At 44.8% G+C, this 21889-nt stretch overlaps 3 protein-coding genes across 3 annotated transcripts in view; 1 reads left to right on the forward strand and 2 right to left on the reverse strand.

The window, feature by feature from the left end:
- Positions 1-1805: 1805 nt before the first annotated feature.
- Positions 1806-5974, reverse strand: LOC136049795 (speedy protein A-like). Its single transcript, XM_065738288.1, is given in 5 exon segments — positions 1806-2009; positions 3053-3224; positions 4495-4580; positions 4841-4899; positions 5860-5974. Coding segments are annotated over 5 exon segments (636 nt in total).
- Positions 5975-8106: 2132 nt separating this feature from the next.
- LOC136049796 (olfactory receptor 10A7-like) lies at positions 8107-8729 on the forward strand. The gene is given in 2 exon segments (XM_065738289.1): positions 8107-8338; positions 8341-8729. Coding segments are annotated over 2 exon segments (621 nt in total).
- Positions 8730-12609: 3880 nt separating this feature from the next.
- ALG9 (ALG9 alpha-1,2-mannosyltransferase) overlaps positions 12610-21889 on the reverse strand; it is a 37333-nt gene continuing 28053 nt past the window's right edge. The window contains exon 15 of the mRNA XM_065738363.1: positions 12610-13001. Within this exon, the coding sequence (XP_065594435.1) occupies positions 12878-13001 (124 nt within the window). The 3' untranslated portion in view covers positions 12610-12877. The remainder of the gene's footprint in view (positions 13002-21889) is intronic.

Consider the following 21889-nt stretch of genomic DNA (forward strand, 5'->3'; position numbering starts at 1 on the left):
TGTACTGAACGCCCCTCCAGGTGAAAGCAAACTGTGGTCTGCACTCTGTGGCCAAAGGAATTGAGAAGAAGGCATTAGCAATGTCAATGGTGGCATACCACTTGGCTGCTTTTGACCCCAGTTCGTACTGGAGTTGTAGCATGTCTGGCACAGCAGCACTCAGTGGGGGTGTGACTTCATTCAGGCTACGGTAATCTACCGTCAGCCTCCATTCTCCACTGGCTTTACGCACCGGCCATATGGGGCTGTTAAAAGGTGAGTGAGTTTTGCTGATCACTCCCTGGCTCTCTAGCTGACGAATCAAATTATGAATGGGGAGCAAGGAATCCCTGTTGGTTCGGTACTGCCGTCTGTGCACCATTTTTGTAGCAATCGGTACCTGTTGCTCCTCCACTTGGAGCAACCCCACAACAGACGGATCTTCTGATAGGCCAGGCAAAGCAGACAGCTGCTTAACGTTGTCTGCGTCCACAGCAGCTATTCCAAAGGCCCATTGATACCCTTTGGGATCCTTAAAATATCCCCTTTTGAGGTAATCAATACCAAGTATACATGGAGCCCCTGGGCCAGTCACAATAGCATGTTTTTGCCAGTCTTTACCAGTGAGGCTTATTTCAGCCTCCAACATGGTTAACTTTTGGGAACCCCCAGTCACCCCAGAAATATAGATTAAGTCTGTCCCTTGGTGACTTGAGGGCATTAGAGTGCACTGTGCACCAGTGTCCACCAGGGCCTTATATTTTTGTGGTTCTGATGTGCCAGGACATCGAATCCACACAGTCCAATACACTCTATTATCCCTTTCCCCCACCTGGCTGGGGGGCAGGGGCTATTGTGGCTGGTAGGTACCTCGCTCAGTTCTGAAGGAGTACCGTTCAGATAGGAGGGTGTCTCGCTCAAACTGGAGGGTGTCTCTTTCAGGTTGGAGGCCGCCTCTCTCGGTCTGGAGGGCTTCTTGTTGAGACTGGAGGGTGTCTTTCTCAGTCTGGAGGGCGTCTCTCTCAGATTGGAGGGTGTCTCTCTCAGTCTGGAGGGCGTCTCGCTCGTATTGGAGGGCGTCTAGATTGGACTGGAGAGTCTGATTGTCAGTTAAAAGACTCTCTTTCTGGATCAGGAGACTGTCCCTTTCGGCTCGGAGACTCTCTCGCTCTGTTTCAAACACTCTATGCCTCTCTGGGATAGTATTGAATAAGGCACGGTAAGCATAAGCCAGACCCCAAATAATTTGGGCCTCCTCAGATCTGTTTGAGCTGCAACATCCCTGTCTCAAATATCTGCTTAAGTTCTCAGGATCTTGCAGGTGTTCAGGAGAAAAGTTCCATGACACCGGTGATGCCCATTTCTCTAAAGTCTCTCCTAAGTCCCTCCAAACTCCCTGCCAGTCAGTATTCTCTGGCTCTGGGGAGGGTTTTCTCAAAATATTATAAATACAAATACTGAGTAAAAGTACATTCAGGGAGACTGACACCACAATCATAACAAGCATTGGATGGGCATTCAGAAAACGCATAATGAATTCAAAGGAGAGGCCAGGAGTCTGTTTAAAAATCGTAAGTTCCATAGAGTTAGCAACTTCATCTGGAGTTACTCCCTCTGGAACTGAATGCCACATCATATACAGAAGCCAGATAGGTATGTCCATCAGTGTTTTTAGTTTATCATATAGAGACCAAGCTCCGTGGATCAGACTGGCAAACTTAATTAAGTCCCAGTACGTTCTGAGCATTACAAGGGAAAAACCAATGAAATGCAGTCCCTTTAAGACCAGTTTAAAAAGAGAAAGCATTTTTTTTTCTTCTGTAAAACTAGCTGGCAGATGAGGAGGAAGATGACAATAATCCCAGTCTTACGAATCTTCCTTTCTTACCACAAAGGCTACAGGGCAGGGGGGAGTAACCAGGTCCTTGTGGCAGCTGTACTTGGTCCCTGTTGCACTTGCATATCGCTCCACCATGGTACACAGGACGTTCTCGCTGCCATATGTAGTGCATAGGAGCAACAGCCATCACCTGTCAGAAAAGCTGTTCCATCAGAAGCCAGAGAAATAACTGGCAAACATACAACTAAGAACAACAGATCCAATTCATCTTTGACAGAAAACTAAGACTAGAGAAGAGGTATCTTATCTGCCTCAGTCTCACTGGAAGTTTTGCTCCCTCAGGCAAGGATAAGTGAATAGGTTATAATCAGAAGTTGAAATGTGATGTGTAAAGCATCACAAATACCAGTTGATGCTTCGTTTCCTGCACATGTTGTCTTTTACTATTAAACACAAACTAGATGGCTCTTCTGGCTCACAAAGTCACTAAGCTCACAGCAACCAAGTTGGCAGGGTGTGCTGTGAAGTGTACTCCACTCTTGCCTTGCTTCTTGTACTTTTCCCTTAAGTATCTCATCCTGTTTCGAGATGAGATGCTAAAAGGAGATCTTCTTTTCCACCAGCTGTAGCAAATGTCATGTCCTTCAAAAATATCAGGCTTTTTCAGGCAGACAGATGCCATCTGGAAAGCCAGGAATGCCTTTTTCTCCCAGTATGTTTAAAAAATGGAGGCTGTAACAACGCATTGACAGAGCATGTTAAGTGTGTCCTTTCCTTTTGAAATGCAGTGAAAAACCATTACCTTTCAAAGTCTATTCAAGTTACATCATTTAAGAGAGTAAAATTTCACCTGAGGTGCTATTGGAAGGTTTCACTTTGTGTACAAACTTGAAATTTGTAAAGCAAAGACACATACAAAAAATACTTCTACAGTGAATGATGTTAAAAAGCTAATAATATGCTTTAAGAACAATTATTTGCATAAAGCAGAAAGATTACTGTCCTTAAAACTTCAAGCAGTAGCATAACAAAATATTCTACCTTACCTTAAAACCATTATTTCAGAGACTGTATTTTAAAGACAAAAGAAAAAACTGATTGAGGATAAGCTCTATCTTTTCCTTCCCGTGGCTTATCTACTCACTTTCGGGAAGAACTGGTTACGTGTGGAGCTACACTGTTAATTGGTATTAATTGTAGTTTCAGCATCTACACTATTGAAACTGTCCCTACCTCTTCACAGCAACGCCTCCTTACAATAGCCCTGTAGTCAATTCTTCTCCATAGCCGATCTTTTAACTTCAAGAAAGCAGGAAAGAGCTGTCTTCAATATTTTCCCAGAGCCCATGGGAAAATCTCATACTTCGGTTCTTCATCGTCTTCCTCCACCATGTGTGTCAGATACCTTGAAATATATACATATACATGCATGTGTGTGTGTGTTTGCATCTGTTTTTCAATCTTGAACCATTATATTGACGTGAGTTCTAATACTAAAAGACACAGTAGTTATTTTCCCACATATTGCAAGGAAGAAAGTTACTGACAAAACTGTCTTCTTTCCAGGTTACAATATGTCCTTAATCAGAAAGTGTCACATGTATCCTATAGATAAACATAAACTTATGGTAAGCTATTAAAGGAACACTTTACCCTAGAGTCTCCAAAATTAAATAGGCATGTAAGAACTAACATATCCTGACAGCTTTCACCTACTTTTAATCTAGTAACCCCTACTAATGATAGCTAAAAAAATGACTACCATTAGTCTCCTCACTTGCAAGGATACAAGTTTTCTCTCTGGTCCCAGCCCAGGGAGACCCTTTGTCCCTTTTTTAGTCCTCTTTATCTGTTATGGACCTGTTTTTACTTCTTTCATTGGAGGCAGACAGCTTCCTCCTCCATGATCTGTGGACGCTTATGGCAGAAGAAACAACCATCTTTCTCCCTGCACTAGCACGCAAACCAGAGTTATAGGAAACCAGCGTTATAGGAAAAGACTGCCCGTGCTCCATAACACTATGAACCAAAGTACTGAATCTGTCACTATGGAAGACACCCTTGGCCAAATACAGAATTACATATGCTCAGTAAAGGCAGGTTCATCACTGCACCACTGTTTCATTGTATAGGATTCTTTGTAAGCGTTCAGGAAAGACATTCTCAGAAATTACTTAGCTATGTTTTTACTGCTGACTCAAAGTACCTTGTGGGAAGCTTCATTAGTAGTTTGAGCAGCACTATGAATCGTTTCAGAATAAATGACTTGAAAGCTTGCAAAGATATTAAATGGGCTCTTACAAGAGAAACTTAAAAGACCTTCCCGTGTCTTACATATTTTCCTGCATTTATTTTATTGCACATTTATTTTAATGCAGAAAAAGTTCAGAGATTTGCAGTTTTGTAGGCAGTCCATGCTATAAATTACAATACCAGTGCAAACATCCCTGCACTTCTACTCAAGTTGGAAATCAGGAGAACAATGCTGAATTTGCACTAATTATATGTAAACTGAAGATCACGTTTCTTTGCTTCCTACAGAACCCAAACAACTACAGACTGGTTATGACGTCTTACTGTCTGTGGGAATCATCAGCAGCATTAAAAAAAAAAAAAAAGGATCAACCTAATGCAAAAATTATGCTAATAAAAACAGATAATTTCAGAATACTTACAGAGCAGCAAAGAAATTGAGTCTGGTATACTCATTCATTGTGAAGTATGCCTTCTTGAAGTAAATTAATGTCATTGCCAGAAGATACTGTTGTAAAATGCAAAACGTTATATTCATTATTAAGCATTAGTATATCATTTCAACATAACATTGCATAAAACTTTTCAAATGTTTATCTTGCAACAAAATGTGTCTCATCAACAGGAAAAGCATAAATTGAATTTTCTCAAAGCTTAAATAAGGACACATTAGATAAAAAAAAATACAACCGGTATTCTTATTATAGTATCAAGTGATTAACAGCAGATTTCCACTCCAGATAGATTATGCTGACTACAAACACTTACCTTGTCTGCAGTTTTACAGCAACAGTCCATTTGCAGGAAGTCCTGAAGTAGATCATCATCTGCAACAAAGATACTCGTCAGCAGTTCAGTTTAACCTTTCTGTATTTTAACTTAAGCATTAAATACACACTGGAATTTAACAACATGGAAACACGTTTAACCTAAGACATAGCTGTTAGTATCTACATTAACAGCACTCTCAAACTCATCACTGAGTTTAAAAAGACATACTTCCTTAAGAGTTTTCTACCAGTCAATTGGTATCTAGCATTAACCTACCAAACAGTTTAAGCTGTCACTTCCTGATCCTGAATACCAAAGCACACTTTCTTTGGGTGTCCATGTTTACCAGTAAGAGCCATTTTTGTACATCTTCCTCCTTGACGATGTTGTCTGTTGTGAGAACGCTTCTTGGATCTTTTCCGCTTTCTGTGCTGACAGGATCTGGGAGGACTGGCTTTGTCTTGAGCAGTGGAAGGTGTGAGACACCTCAGGCCACGCTTCACTGTGGAAATCAAAGGTTCCTGTTGGAAAAGAAGAAGTTAACTAGAACAATGGGCAAATTGAGCTACAGTTCTCCGTGTTTTGTTCAAACACAGCACTTTCAGCAGAGCTTGCATGTCTGCTGATAGAAAAATAATCACAGGATCACAGAACTGTAGGGGTTTGAAGGGACCTCCAGAGACCATCGAGCCACACCTCCCTGCCAAAGCAGATAACTAGACCAGGCTGCATGGGCCATTTCCCCTTGTCCTGTAACCACTCACCACTGAGAAAGGTTCAGTGTCGACCCTTGGCCTCCTGCTCCTTAGATATTTATAGATAAAGATCACATCCCCTCCAAATCTTCTTTTTTCAAGGCTGAACAGACCCAGGTCTCTCAGCCTTTCCTCATAAAACAGGTGCTCCAGGCCCTTCACCATCTTTGTGGCCCTCTGCTGGACTCTTCACCAGAGATCTCTGTCTTTTTTGTACCAGGGAGCCCAGAACTGGACACAGTACTCTTGTTGAGGACTCACCAGGGCACAGTAGAGGAGGATCACCTCTCTTGACCTGCTGGCCACTCTTTTTAATGCACCCCAGGATCCCAATGGCCTTCTTGGCCACCTGTACCCTGTGCATTGTGTCCTCCATAGGTGCAAGTCTCTATGGTTGCTTTTGCTAAACCACATCTGGTTCCTCTCTGCCCAACTGTTCAGTCTGCCCAGGCCTCACTGAATGGCAGCACAGCCTTCCAGTGTGTCAGCCATTCCTCCCAGATTGTATCACCAGCAAGCCTAACCCTAACCCTAACCCTAACCCTAACCCTAACCCTAACCCTAACCCTAACCCTAACCCTAACCCTAATACCCTAACCCTAATGCTAACGCTAACCCTAACACCCTAACCCTAACCCTAATACCCTAATCCTAATACCCTAGCCCTAACCCTAACCCTAACCCTAACCCAACCCTAACCCTAAACTGGTGGACTCTATCCCTTCATCAAGGTGCCGAAATCAAGGGAGACTGCACGCACTGCTCTCCCCCCATCCACCCAGCCAGTGATGACATCATAGAAGGCCACCAGGTTGGTCAAACACGACCTCCCCCTGGTGAACCCACACTGCCTACTCCCGATATCCTCCTTATCTTCCAATTGCCTGGAGATTGCATCCAGGACAAGCTGCTTCATCACCTTTCTAGGGACAGAGGTGAGGGTGACTGCCTGCAGTTCCCTGGACCCTCCTGCTTGCCCTTTCTGAAGACCAGAGTGACACTGGCTATCCTCTGCTCTTCAGGCACCTACTAAGTCTCCTACACAGCTTTCCTTAAAATAACTCTGATTTATGACCAGAAACAAGAGGATACAGAGAGAAGCGTGAGGAAAGCTACTTCTCATCGGGAGAAAGCAACTTAACCCCTTCAGCAGGGCCTACGCAGAGGGGACGCTGCCTGACGCAGGCTCGCAGCAGCCTGCCCAGCTCTTATTTCACTGTCACACTCACGAGAAAAATCCACAACAGCATCAGCAAATACGTGGCCATGCTTCACAGCGAGTGCTTTCTAAACACAGCCCGCCTCTCGCCACGACCGCCCGCTCCTCGGCAAACCGCCTCACGCAGCACCCCACCGCGGAATGGCGTCCTCAGCACCCAATCAGAGCGCAGGTGGCTGCCGTTTCAGCCAATCAGCAGCGAGGCATTCTGACGTCCGGCGTCTACCTGTTGCCCTGGGCAACGACACTCCGGCACCGCCCCGGAGGCGCCAGCCAATCAGACGAGAGAACGTTTGCTGCTCGGCGGATGTTCACACGAGCCAGGGGCTTCCCTGGGCTCCAATGCCGCTGCCAAAAATTAAAACAATAGTTAACAAAGCATGAGAAGAAAGATCCAAGCGTTAGGAAGTTAGCAAGAGTAGTTCAGTGTTCTTTCTGTTTCTTTCACTGGTGATCAGCTTCCTTACATTTCTACAGCTCACAAAAATGAATGTTTCCTGACACTCCATCTATCTGTCAGAATGTAAAGTTTCATGAGGAATCAAAGGAACAATTACTGTCCTAAACTCACGCAAAAGCAATCACACCTGCCTGGCCTGCTGTTACTGTCAGAAAGCATTTCACATGTTACAACAAAACTAAATTTACTGTTTCCTTCTCAACTAGAAGATGAACTCACAGATCTGATCATACACTAAAGCTGTTGAACCAAAACTAAGAAAAAGAAGAAATCATTGCTTCAGTTTTTATTTTCACAGATAATGATTTTGGTCGTTGTAGGATGCAGACACACGCAGTAGCTGCCATGTGCCAGCAAGCCACAGTAACCGTGCACACTTAACTGACAGCAAGCACTAGGAAACCAGAGACTGACTGGTATATGGGGGGGGAATTGGTAACAGACATTGTATGGAAATATAATGTAGATTGTGAGCCTGAGATGCTCAGCCCACAAGTGCCAGAACAGGTCTACCTGTGTCAGACCCAGGGTATATAACAGAATGGATTTTACTGACAAGTTGAACAATTTCTCCCTTGTCAGTAGGGGGTGTGCACTCATTATGAATAATGAATTCAATAATGAATAAAATTGCTGCTATCACTGAGATCTTTGTCTAACCCAGAATTCTTGACTTAGAGTGTTTCTCACAATGAACCAACCCTGGATGTATCTCAAAGTGTACTTAGCATCTTTGTGTTTCATCTGTCTACTATTTGTGTATATGAATTACTAGCTAGTAATTCATATACATAATACATCACCTTGTATCACTCTGGGGCCATTTTACATGGCCATACAAAACGTCCATAGATTTGCCATCATCATGAACAACAAAGCCAGGCCTTCCCTAGTCCTGCTGTCATGGTGGGGTGGTAATATAATGTCTGTGATACAGACAGCTTGGGTGTTCACCTTGCGGCTTTGAGGGCCCAACAAGATTAAGTACTTCTTCTGTGGCATTTCTCCACTCATTGTGCTCTCCTCTTTGTATGAAACTGACACCTCTTTCTATGAAAAGCAGGCGCCACAGCAGTGCTGGTCATCTTTGTACCATTTTGTCTCATCATAGTATCCTATGCTTGCATCATCTCAAACACCCTGAAGATCTCCTCTGCAGTGGGCAGGCACAAGACCTTCTCCACCTGCTCTTCACATCTTACTGTTGTAACACCTTATTATGGCAGTGGGAGCTTAATTTACTTATGGTCCACAGTCAATTACTCTCAAGATGTTAAGAAATCTTTTTATTTAATATACGCAGCTACAATTCCAGCACTAAATCCCCTGATTTACAGCCTAAGGAGTAAAGAAGTGAAAGGAGTACTAATTAAAACTATAGTTGACCCAAGGAAAAAAATACATCTTTTCTTGTACATGAAGTGGTGCTTAAAAATGCTATTTCTGGCATAGAATGTTGTGTAAGGTTGCTGGCTCGCTAAAAACCCACAGGCGTTTTATACAAGTATTTTGTCTTTACTTTTGGCTTCAGTTGTAAGTCATTTAGAATTTTCATTTCTCATTCTTCCTTGTAAGGAAGAAATGCATACTAGATATTTATTTTAGACCAAAGGATTCCAAACCACCCCACTTACCACAAATTATTTGTCCACTTGGGTCTGAAAATCTTGCTTCCATTGTAGGAGCTTCAGCTGACCCTCTAACTTAAGAAATATTTGACTGTGTAAACAAAGTCACTCTTTATCTTGCTTGTAAGCTCTCTGTATGTACTGAAAGGATCCAGTCACCCCACAGCCTTCTCCTCCTCTTCAGGTTGAACAAACCCAGTTCCCTCAGTCTGTCTTCATAGCAGAGGTGCTCTGCCAAGGCAGAGGAACTGGCACTCATTCCTTGCTTCCAAAAAGAAGCACAGTCACTGGAGCAGAAAACAGAATGTACCCCTCCGGGAACTAACTTGTGACCTGAGAGAATAATTATTATTTTGCATCTCTCATCCTTTCCTTCAAACCTCAAGTAGTATGATTCCGTGATGTAAATTCCACATGAATGTTTCTGGTTTTTTTTTCCTCTCTGGAAATCATTATTGTTTATATTTCAATTCAGAAAACCAGGAAAGCTAGAGAAGTTTTCAACAACAACCAACAAAACAAAACTAACACACTAACAAACAAGCAAAAAAAAAAAAAAAGTAAAGCTGACTGCATTTAATACCTGCAGTTATGTCAATGGTTTACAGGCTGGTTTGGCCTGGTTCTGTGACGACTGGGGTGGGGGACCCATGAACCTATGCTTCAGGAAAGGGGAAGGGGGAAAGGGAAAAAATGGAAAAGGGAGATGGGCCTAAAAACAAAACAGCAGCAACGACCTGAGGAGGAAAGTTAATTTATCAAATAAGATAGTGGAATGCAAAATAATACAATATAATACAATATAATTGAAATTGAAGCTAATAAATCAAATGAAATGAGCAAGAGAGAGTGTCCGATAATCCGAAGGCCTTACGCTAACACTGAAGGTGAGATGGCAGAGAGCACCAACTGCTGAGTGGATCCCAAAGGAGAGTGTCCCATGATACACGAACAGTTTTTATCTTTCCCTCTGAGCATAAACATGTAAAAATATAAAGCATTGCACAGTCCTCTGGGGAATGTAGTTCTTGTCTTCTGAGACAGGTATACCCATAACTATTGATGATCCATGGAGCTGGAGCATTAACTCTTTAACTCTCAATGCACTACATGATGTTATGATGTGGAATACCAATACCACAAATCATAAAAGCATGACAAATTAGCAAAGATGTTTTGATTAATAAGAGGAAACCCTCTTGTAGTAAATTCCTGTAGATGCTGAAAGTGCTTATTTTTTTTGTAAATATTTCATTAGCAGTTTTACTAACATTTACTAACGGTTGCTGTGAAGTCTGCACTGTTTGCACTTACAGCAAAATAAGCACACAACAGGCCTGCTCGGATCCTCCTGCTGGATGTGAGGTGGACTCAAATACTGAGACAGACTTGAAACCGAATGTTATTGTAGCAGATACCAAATTTCATTCTGGTCCCCTCAGTATCACACTGTGCTTTACAGAAATGTGTGTTGTAATGCAACACAGGCAGGTGCCTGCTCCACACACCTCAACCCCCGAAGAACAGAGACAAAGGCAGCAAAAATCAAACCAAGACTGCAGGCACCTCCCCAGCAGGTACAGGCACAGCCCCCCTCCTGCCTGGGGCTGAAAACCCACAGAATTAATACTCTCTGGTCTGACCCTTTGTCCCCAAGTTTGCAAAACACAAGATTTTATTTTTTTAATTGAGATTATAAATCAGCTGTTCCAAACCTGTCTCCTCATAACAACATCTTGCATTTGCTTTAGCAAAGGCCAAAGTAACAACAAAAAAATGCAAAGCCCCTCACCCCACGTTTGCTAACAAAAAATCAGAAAAACAAACTACAAAACACCTTCACAAATGTTTGGGTTTTTTTTTCCAAACAGCTTGAGCTTCTGGAACAAACCTCTACACACACAACTGCGTTCAATGGGGGAGGTGTACAACAGCCCTGATTTAATGATTTAAACTAGAAAGGAAGGTGGAACAATAACAGCCATTTAAAACACACCTTTACTGCACTGTCTTTTCATATTAAACATGAGGTTAAGGGCTATAACAGCATAGAACAGCTGCACAAACAGCACCAGGGAGAGGTGCAGCTAGTTCTTTAACTACATTTGTTTCTCTATTTAAGGTCAGAGATTAGCAAGGGGAGTGGCAACAAACTGATCTGGTTTTGATTCACCACTGCAGAGCACTGTTTGATGTGTGTTTGCACGAGGGGAAGAGAAGGCTGGAGGGTAGGAGGGAATGTTAAGAGCACACTCATGTACATGGGTTTACACATCTGCTCACCCAGCACACCAGCTGCTCAGCAGAAATCCATGAGCTCCACATTTCACTCTTAGGATACTCACACAGGGTAAAGTCCATTCTCTGAGCAGGGGCAAGACACTGATGTCACAAATGATCCCCCTAAGCCTTCAAAGTTTATATTCACAGTCCCAGTTTCAGTCTGTTTCTCCATACAGTGGGAGGTGCAAGGGAAGAGAACTGCATTCTACATGCTGCAATCAACCAAAGTGCATTTGTTCTTACCAGAGCACAATACCACCAAAAAACTTTCAGTGAAAGGCAGAGAATTCAGAATACCTCTACCTATATTTCCAAATTTTTCGTACAATTCAACCTCTGCTTTCCTTCTCATCCTACTACTCCTCTGTCCTGGTAATGCCACATTAGATCACAGCCCTGCTGGTGCCACCTGTCCTCACCATCATGTTTGGATGCTAACCTGCAGACTGGCCAAGAGACCTGCCTAACATCCTGCACCTGCACTGACACGTGCTCCTCAGGGACACACGCTTTCTCTTTTGCATACCAAACAACCTGCTTTCTGATCCTCTTGCTCAGGCATTCTGTCATGGCATACACACGCCAATCTAATCACAGTTAGCAAAGCATGCAGCTTGTGTAGCCTCATCTGCAAAGGGAGCCTCCTCTCTATTCCAATCTCATGCTGTCCTATTCCTGTACAGTTTCAAGAATGCAAGTGAAAACAACTCCATTAAGCCTGTAATACTGCATGCTTTTAAAATGAAGACAGAATTAAACACACCTTTCCTTGGAAGCATATTAGGACAATAGAATAAATACACTCTACCTGGTATACTGAGAAAACAGATTTTAAAAAAATAAAAAGTTAACCTTTCTTCTCTGTCTTCTCCCAGAAATTTTAAGATGCTGTATTTAAAACTGAAAGCATTTTACAGCTATCTTTAAAAAATTGTAAATAGTGAGTAAATCCTTTATGTTTCATAGCATCAAATATAACTAAAGCAACCCCGTTCCATTAAAACAAATAACTGGCTCAATTGGTAAATTTGTGGCAGCTTTCTTTTTTCCCCAAAAGTGCAAGTTTTTCCTTGAAAGTATCTTCTGTACAAAGCAACTTCAGGCTGTTTCTCCATGGCACACACTGCTTTGCTCAAGACTCAGTGCATTTCATAGTTAATTCCGTGTCAAGTGTTTTCCTCTTTTCTGCTTCTTTTTGGCTTAAAAAAGAAAAGCAACAACAACAACCACAAGATCTATTTCTGAAAAACAGTCCCTAGAAGAAAGAGAACACTACTTAAACAGATAACGATCAGAGAGACAGGGAGTAAAGCTGGATTTTCCACATGCCAGACTGCAACCTGAAGCAGAACCTGATACTGTCATTTCTTTTTATTTTCCATTTTTGCCTTCTCTGGTATCATAGATATAAACACAAGGAGCAGCAAAGATAATACGTTTATAGATGGTGTTGGATGGTCCAGCTGGTTCTAAACCAATAGGTTCTGTGCAGGCAGAGAGCACAGAAACCTGGCTTTGAGAACTGAAAGCAAATGATGTATCCTCACAGCTGGAAGCCTGCAGGATGAAATCACTTCATGGAAACCTTAATTAGTGGATCTTAGAAGCACAGTCTTTCAGAAAGGAAACTGAAAGAGGCTTAGGCAGCTGTCTCAGAGTGTCAGTTGGCTTTGTTACCCAGGTGTGTTGCTAGCCTCCCATTTTTCTCTTGGTTTGCTTCAACCTCCGGGATTTCAGAATAGTATAGTTTGCATACTGTGTGTACCTTTCTGAGAGGAGAGGGATGTAGAATGCACGCAGCAGCTTGGAGGACCTGGAACCAGAAAGGAAAAGATAAATCACCCTTAAAGTATTCATTAGCCAGCACATTGAAAGCAATACAAAAGAAGGTTTGCAAAAGATCTAGTCTGGTGAGTCAGTGATGCAAGGAATGCCAATGGAACAAGCATAAAAAGCCCAGTCCCTTTTTCTTCTCTGGGACTAAAGCTGGCTTGTGATAGCATCACCAACTTGAAGGCATCAGCATATCCTATTCTTTAGCCTGCCTGATAATTATTCCAGTGGGATATCAAGGTGTACTTATCAAAGAAGCTTAGCTTCAGGATATCAGGGGGGTGGTGGTGGTATGGCAGTAGAGGTGGAACCTTCCCACCAATATCCCATTCATGGTGCTGCTGTGTGACAGATGGCAGCAGAGGGGCAGTCTAACACAGAAGTGTGGATGAAGCAGAGATGCGCCACTGAATTCCTCCATGCAGAAAAATATCACCTACTGACATTCACTGCTGCTTGCTGAAGGTTTCTGGAGACCAAACAGTGGATGCAAGCACAGTGAGGGGTGGGTGGTACATTTCAGCCATGGTGACAGTGGATAATCTGTGCTGGGGCAGATTTTGACATTGCTGACAAGTATGAACAGCTGTCACGGTGTTGTCCGTGACAGTGACCCAAGGGAAACCGAGAAGGGAGAGGGGAGAGAAAAAGAAACTGCGTCAGTGGCCGCGCGGCCGCCCGAGCAGAGGGGGGAGGGGGAAACAGCGGGAAGAGATGGGTCTACAAGAAAACAACGGCACGATCTGAGAAGGAACGGTAACTTTACTAAATCTAATAAAATTGAACAATTGAGAGAGAGAGAAAAATTTCCAAACCAAAAGCTGTGAGCTTACGTTAAGGAGGACCTGCAGGGGAAGCACACGTGCTGAACCTCCACGGCAGCCCAGAGCAACGCGCCCAGACCGAGCGCCGCCTGCATCCGGTGCGGAGCTCCGCCCCTCTGCTGCTCCCACAGCATTAACTCCTTAACTGCTGCATGATGCTCTGATGTGGAATACCGGCATCAAAACCACAAAACCACAACATTCCACCCCTTATTCCACATCATCACATCATGCTTAACACACAGCCAGGTGGCTTCTGCCAGATGCTTCTCCCAGTGCTTGAATGTCCCACCACCCATTGCTCTCAACATGGTTTTTAACAACCCGTTGTAGCGCTCGATCTTACCAGCAGCTGGTGCATGGTAGGGGATATGGTAGATCCATTCAATGCCATGATCTTTGGCCCAGATATCCACAAGAGAATTTTTGAAATGAGTCCCATTATTGGACTCAATTCTCTCTGGAGTGCCATGTCGCCATAGGACTTGTCTCTCGAGCCCTAAGATGGTGTTTCGGGCGGTAGCATGGGGTACTGCGTATGTCTCAAGCCACCCAGTGGTCGCCTCCACCATGGTGAGCACGTAACGCTTACCATCGCGAGTTCGTGGCAAGGTGATATAATCAACCTGCCACACCTCCCCATATTTATACTTTTCCCATCACCCTTCCTGCCAGAGGGGTTTCATCCTCTTGGCCTGTTTAATTATGGCACATGTGTCACAGTCATGGATAACCTGTGCAACGGCATCCATAGTTAAGTCCACCCCTCGGTCTCTAGCCCACTTATAGGTCGCATCCCTTCCTTGATGGCCTGAGGTCTCATGGGCCCACCAAGCTAAAAATAGCTCTCCTTTGTTCTGCCAGTCCAAATCGATCTGAGACACCTCAATTCTGGCAGCTCGATCTACCTGATGGTTATTTCTCTGCTCTTCAGTAGCTCGATTCTTGGGCACATGAGCATCTACATGGCGCACCTTTACACCCAACCTTTTTGTTCGGGCAGCAATGTCTTTCCACAGTTCAGCAGCCCAAATAGGTTTACCCTTCCGTTGCCAGTTGTCCTGTTCCCACTGCTGCAACCACCCCCATAAAGCATTTGCCACCATCCAAGAGTCAGTATAAAGATATAGCATGGGCCACCTCTCCCGTTCAGCCACATCTAAGGCCAGCTGGACAGCCTTTACCTCCGCAAATTGGGGTGGCCTCTGCAACTCATCGTGTGGGGCTCCACACAGCAGCCTTCCATATGCGATGCCTCCCAACAATACAACACGATCCATCAGTGAAGAGGGCATACGTCTTTTCATTCTCTAGTAGTTCGTTATATGGTGGGGCCTCTTTAGCACGTGGTATCTCCTCTGATGGGGATGTTCCAAATTTCTTGCTTTCAGGCCAGTCCATGATCACCTCCAGGATTCCTGGACGGTTGAGGTTCCCCATCCGAGCTCGTTGTGTAATCAGTGCAATCCACTTACTCCAGGTGGCATCGGTAGCATGATGGGTGGGGGGAACCTTTCCTTTGAACATCCAATTCAGCACTGGCAGTCGAGGTGCCAGGAGGAGCTGTGTCTCAGTACCAATTACTTCAGAGGCAGCCCGAACCCCCTCGTATGCTGCCAAAATCTCCTTTTCAGTTGGAGTGTAGCACTCCTCTGAACCCCTGTACGCTCTGCTCCAAAATCCAAGGGGTCGGCCTCGGGTCTCCCCAGAGGCTCTTTGCCACAGACTCCAAGTGGGACCTTTCTCTCCAGCAGCAGTGTAGAGGATGTTTTTCACATCCTGTCCCAACCGAACTGGCCCCAGGGCCACAGCACGGGCTATCTCCTGCTTGATTTGCTCAAAGGCCTGCTGCTGTTCAGGACCCCATGCAAAATTATTCTTTTTCCGAGTCACTTGATAGAGGGGGCTTACTATGAGGCTGTAGTTTGGGATGTGCATCCTCCAAAATCCTACTACACCCAGAAAAGACTGTGTCTCTTTCTTGCTAGTGGGTGGTGACATACTGGTGATTTTGTCAATCACATCTCCTGGAATGTGATGACGTCCATCTTGCCATTTTACTCCCAGGAACTGAATTTCTTGGGCAGGTCCCTTCACTTTGTTCCGTTTAATAGCAAAACCAGCACCCAGAAGAATTTGGATTATTCGCTCTCCTTTTTTAAAAACTTCCTCTGCTGTATCACCCCACACAACGTCAACGATGTACTGGAGGTGCTCAGGTGCCCCACCCTGTTCCAGTGTGGTTTGAATCAGCCCATGGCAGATGGTTGGGCTGTGTTTCCACCCCTGGGGCAAACGGTTCCAGGTGTACTGAACGCCCCTCCAGGTGAAAGCAAACTGTGGTCTGCACTCTGTGGCCAAAGGAATAGAAAAGAATGCATTGGCAATGTCAATAGTGGCATACCACTTGGCTGCTTTTGACCCCAGTTCGTACTGCAGCTCCAACATATCTGGCACAGCAGCACTCAGTGGGGGTGTGACTTCATTCAGGCCACGGTAATCTACCGTCAGCCTCCATTCTCCACTGGCTTTACGCACCGGCCATATGGGGCTGTTAAAAGGTGAGTGAGTCTTGCTGATCACTCCCTGGCTCTCTAGCTGACGGATCAAGTTATGAATGGGGAGCAAGGAATCCCTGTTGGTGCGGTACTGCCGTCTGTGCACTGTTTTTGTAGCGATAGGTACCTGCTGCTCTTTCACTTTCAGTACCCCCACAACAGACGGATCTTCTGACAGGCCAGGTAAAACAGACAGCTGCTGAATGTTGTCTGCATCTACAGCAGCTATTCCAAAAGCCCATCGGTATCCCTTGGGATCCTTGAAATGTCCCCTTCTGAGATAGTCAATACCGAGTATGCATGGAGCCCCCTGTCCAGTCACTATGGGATGCTTCTGCCAGGTTTTACCGGTGAGGCTTATTTCTGCCTCCAACACAGACAGTTCCTGAGAACCCCCAGTCACTCCAGAAATATGAATCAATTCTGTCCCTTTATAACTCGAAGGCATCAGAGTGCACTGTGCACCAGTGTCCACCAGTGCCTTATATCTTTGTGGCTCTAATGTGCCAGGCCATCTAATCCACACAGTCCAATACACTCTATTATCCCTTTCCCTCCCCTGGCTGAGGGCAGGGCCCCTCTATTGGTTACCTGCAGTGACGGGAGCAATTTCATTGGTGGCTGATCTCTGCTGTAGTTCTCTCACCCGTGCTCGCAGTGCAGGAGTGGGTTTTTTATGCCACTTCCTCTTGTCCTCTCCGTTTTCTCGTAAGAAGCTCCACATGGCCACACGTGACATGATGTTACTGCCGTCATTTGCTCGTGCAGAGATGCGGTTGCCTTTGGTGGCCGAGACTTTCAACAGTTTGATAAATTGCTTCATCAGATTCTTTGGGTCATGCTCGTCTTCATCAGGTGTTTCCAATACTGACACAGGTTCATCCCTATTCATCAGTAATGACAGTTCCTCCAGTATAGTTTCCTGTGTCTTCTTCATCTCACCTACTTCTTCTGCTGCTATAGCTGCAATGGAAGCACGTGATGGTGGAAACTGTTGTTCAAAGTTTTGGAGTGTAATAGTCAATTCATAAACTGGGAGTCTTCTGTCTTGACCCTTGAATCTATGGAACATTGCTACCAGTGTACTTGCGTACCTCTCTGGTGCTGTTTTTGAGAGCTTGCGATATACATCAGGTGTGCACCTTACTCTATCAGGATCACGGTCCTGGTGTGGATTGTTAGGGACGAAATTGGGATCATACAGCATCTCTACTACGGCTGTTTCTCTCAAAAATTGGATGCCTTTCTCCACGGTGTTCCATCTTTCCACCTTAGGCTCCAGATCATCTTTGTAAGGGTATCTATCCTTTACAGCCACTAGTACTCGTTCCCAGAGGGTAGCGACTCCATTCAGACATCTGCCAATTCCTCTGTCGATAGCTGGGTCTCGGGCAATGCTTGCCAGTTGGCGGGCTTCGCTGCCATCTAGGGACACGCTGCTGGCACCGCTGTCCCAACACCGCAGCAACCAGGTGACAATAGATTCACCCGAGCGCCGTACAAACTCCTTTCTTGAACCTTGTATTTCAGTCATCTTTAGGGGCCGACGAGTAGTGGTAACAGTGACTCCATCATCATCGCTGTCTTCTCCGTGTCTCTCACTTTTCTTAGTGGCCTTTCTAGGTGGTGGTGGTGGTGGTGGTGGTGCTGAGGAGGGCCCCTCGCCTGGATCTTCCTTTTTTTTCTCTGCTTCTTCTTCTTTCCGTTCTAGGCGCGAAGACGGCCGTGTCCATTTCTGGCCTTCCACAGGGGCAACCGACACTGATACCGGTGCTTCCTGTGATTGGTCAGGTCTAGCTTCGAGGTTTTCATTTTTGCTTTGGACCTTGGTTTGGAAACCATTTCTCTCCAGAATATCAATTATGGCTCGATAAGCACAAGCCAGACCCCAAACAATACATTCCTTCTCAGATCGTCCTGAGTCCCATGACTCCTTACTTAAACACTCACTGAAATTCTCAGGGTCCCACAGGTGCTCAAGATCAAAATTGCATAACACCGGGGGTCCCCACGCTTCTAATTTCTTTCCTAATTTTTTCCACCTTCCCTGCCATTCAACACTCTCTGGTTTTGAGGAACGCTCCCTCCACATGATGTAAATTACTATTGCCGAGAGTGCATTCAGAAAAACAGATAACACAGTTGCCGGGCTGACATCTTGAATATAGGTAAAGACCTGAAAAGAGTAATTGGAAACCGTTCCAAATGCCGCATAATCTGTCACGTTAGCCAGGGTGTTTAGGTAGGAGGCATGTAACCCCCTCAGCACACTAAAGTAGCTGTATATCCACATTACTCCGGTGCTGAACGCGAGGAGCTTAAAAAGACGCCAGCATGCTATAAGGTACATGAAAAACCTTAGTCCACTCTGCACCAGATTTACAATGGAGTGCCAATACTGCACTGCCCGCATTCTCCACCAATAATTGTCACGGTGTTGTCCGTGACAGTGACCCAAGGGAAACCGAGAAGGGAGAGGGGAGAGAAAAAGAAACTGCGTCAGTGGCCGCGCGGCCGCCCGAGCAGAGCCGCGCTCCGGGAGGGGGAGGGGGAAACAGCGGGAAGAGATGGGTCTACAAGAAAACAACGGCGCGATCTGAGAAGGAACGGTAACTTTACTAAATCTAATAAAATTGAACAATTGAGAGAGAGATAAAAATTTCCAACCCAAAAGCTGTGAGCTTACGTTAAGGAGGAACTGCAGGGGGAGCACACGTGCTGAATCTCCACGGCAGCCCAGAGCAACGCGCCCAGGCAGAGCACCGCCTGCATCCGGTGCGGAGCTCCGCCCCTCTGCTGCTCCCACAGCATTAACTCCTTAACTGCTGCATGATGCTCTGATGTGGAATACCGGCATCAAAACCACAAAACCACAACAACAGCTAATGGTGGTGGTTATGTTGAAAAATAGCAACTTGTAGTTGAGAACTTCCTCTATCAGTGTTACTGTGCTCACTGTATCTGTTGTAATTTCCATGGAAACTGATAGGAGGAGACACGTCCATGCTGCAGTGCATCTGAGAACAAGCAGCTCCTGATCTCCCACAACTTAGAGCAGATGACCAATGAGGAAAAGCCTGATGATAGCTTACTTGCATTATGATGTTGACATGATGAGAGAATCACATCTCAAATATAAAAATATGAATCCCAGAAAACAGCATGGCAAATGATAGCACCAATATGTATGTACCGCAGTGATAAGCTCATCCTTTGTGCTTGTTAAGCAACAACTTTCTCAGTAAAACAAGGACTCCAGCATGGATAAAGGCAAGGCAGAGTTCTCTGTTGCTGGTAACACAGGAGCAGAGCCTGGAGGCCCTGCTTCCAGTAAGAAGCTCATGGCTGATGATGATTCTGCAGCTCAATAACCCATGAAACAACCTGGACATCAGACAGAATCTTTACCTCCTACCGTCTCATTCATCACACTCAGACAACAGATAGTACATGGAAGGGGTGGGGATGACAGATGACAGTTCATATATATAATGTTCTATTTGTATTTGCTTCTAAACTTGGCCCCCGGAGATCATAACTTAATTAGCACACCACTCATAAGCAACACTTCAGTAGCAAGTTGAAGTCCACAGTCACTCCAAGCTATGCTTGCACTTACTGTAACACCTCTGCAGAAAGGCCAGCTCTGGGTCAGAGCCAAGCAACAATAAAATTCTGCCCAGGTCTTGCAGCATTCCAAACATGGAAAGGTTGGGTTGTTTGCTTCTAGAAAAAGAACTGCTGCATCACCCAGAGCAGCTTCCAGCTGGGACAGAGGTGCACTGCAGCCAGTAGGACCAGCAGAACAGGGACCACAGTGCTAATTCGTGCTGAGCAGACTCCTGTACATTACCTCTTGGCCTTCAGGAGAAAGGATCTCAGCAGCCCTGTTCTACTAGCAACAGTAAAAGCAAGGATGAAGAGAAGATGTTCAGGTCACCCCTCCCAAATGCAGAGACTGACATGGAGTGGAAGCAGTTGAAAACCTGTGAGGGTTTCTTCCTAATTGTGTCTTGTAACCTGAACTTCCCACTCCAGACAACCTAGAATGAAACTTGACAAGGAAGAAGAGAAAGGAAAGAATAGGCAGGAGGATCTCTGCCACACAGGTCAGACCTCACACCTTCAGGCTATGGGCACATACAGGAAGCTCATGACCAAAGCTCTCTCATTTTGTACCAACTATGCCCCAAATGAGCAATCTAGCTACTTATAGAACAAAAGCAGGGAAGCCATTCCATGAAATGGTAAGGAATGCACCACTGAAGGAAATGAGAAGATAATGATATTTTAGAATAAGGTGACTGAATCTTACACTAAGAATATATATATTATGATGGAAAATCTAAGGGTGAGAACACAGGCGTTCAAAGCAAGCAGACAGCTCAACCTGAAGAGCTGGAAAATGTGCTCTTGAGCAGGGAGCTGTCATCTATTCTCCCTTTTCTGTGACAGAACTGGAATGCTCAGCCAATATAGAACTAAATGGACCTGGACAAAGCAGCTTCCCGAGGAGCATAACTGCAGCTTGGAGTGCTCTCTTATTCAATTAACACCATTTATCAGAGCCAACTGTGATTTACACTCGCTGACATCAACGTGAGACTCGCAGTGAGTCCCAGAAGACCTTCAGTTCAGCAGGAGCAAATGAAATTGCTGAGGTCATTTATTTTCAAAGAACATAATCTGCAGGGATTTTTGTTTTGTTTGTTTAAATCCTCCTTGCTCTGCAGCCACCGAGCCACAAACTTGAAATCTTCACTAGCTGCCTCCCTTGTTATACTTCAAATTGAGTTGCATACTTCTAACCCTTCCTCCCTTTTATCAGAAAAAAAAAAAAAAAGAAGTATTTTCACAGTGCTTTTACACTTGCTTCCTACGCAGCAAGGGGCACTTCCCACTCACTGTGAGGAAGCAGGTGCTGGCTTTAAGAACTACATTATTCCACTGAGCTGGCAGGGAGAAGCACATGCTCAGGGACACACGCAGCCCAGATCATTACATGAAGCTACTGATGCACCTTCACTCACCCTCCCCACAAACCTTACAAACCCTCATGTCACACTCTGGGAAGACCACTCCCCAGAGACCAACTGGCTCTGACATCCTCCAGCTTACCAATTCCCAGCGCCTAACACTCTTTCTGTCCTTTCATATCATTGCTTCCCCAGTCAGAATGCTCTGCAGTTTGAGCACCTGTGACCACTCACAAGCTGCTGCCCCAGGGTAAGATTCTACTTTTGCTACAACAACCCAAGCTATTAACTCAAATCAGAATGATTCTACAAGTTCCCATTGCTCTGCTTGGATACAAGTTTCCAGCAGAAAGCACTCAATAGCATTTCCTCCAGAAGTACTGAGCTGAATAACCCCTCTACCTATGGATTCAGCCAGCGTAATGTTTGTGCATGGAAAGGTGCTGAGGTTTGGCTGTAAATAGGGCAATTATTTAGTTTTATACATTTTCCCTAATAAGAGGAAGAATT

Source organism: Cyrtonyx montezumae, unplaced genomic scaffold, assembly GCF_038088225.1.
Source record: "Cyrtonyx montezumae isolate F1298 unplaced genomic scaffold, pur_monq_1.0 scaffold_22, whole genome shotgun sequence".
NCBI classification, from domain to species: domain Eukaryota; kingdom Metazoa; phylum Chordata; class Aves; order Galliformes; family Odontophoridae; genus Cyrtonyx; species Cyrtonyx montezumae.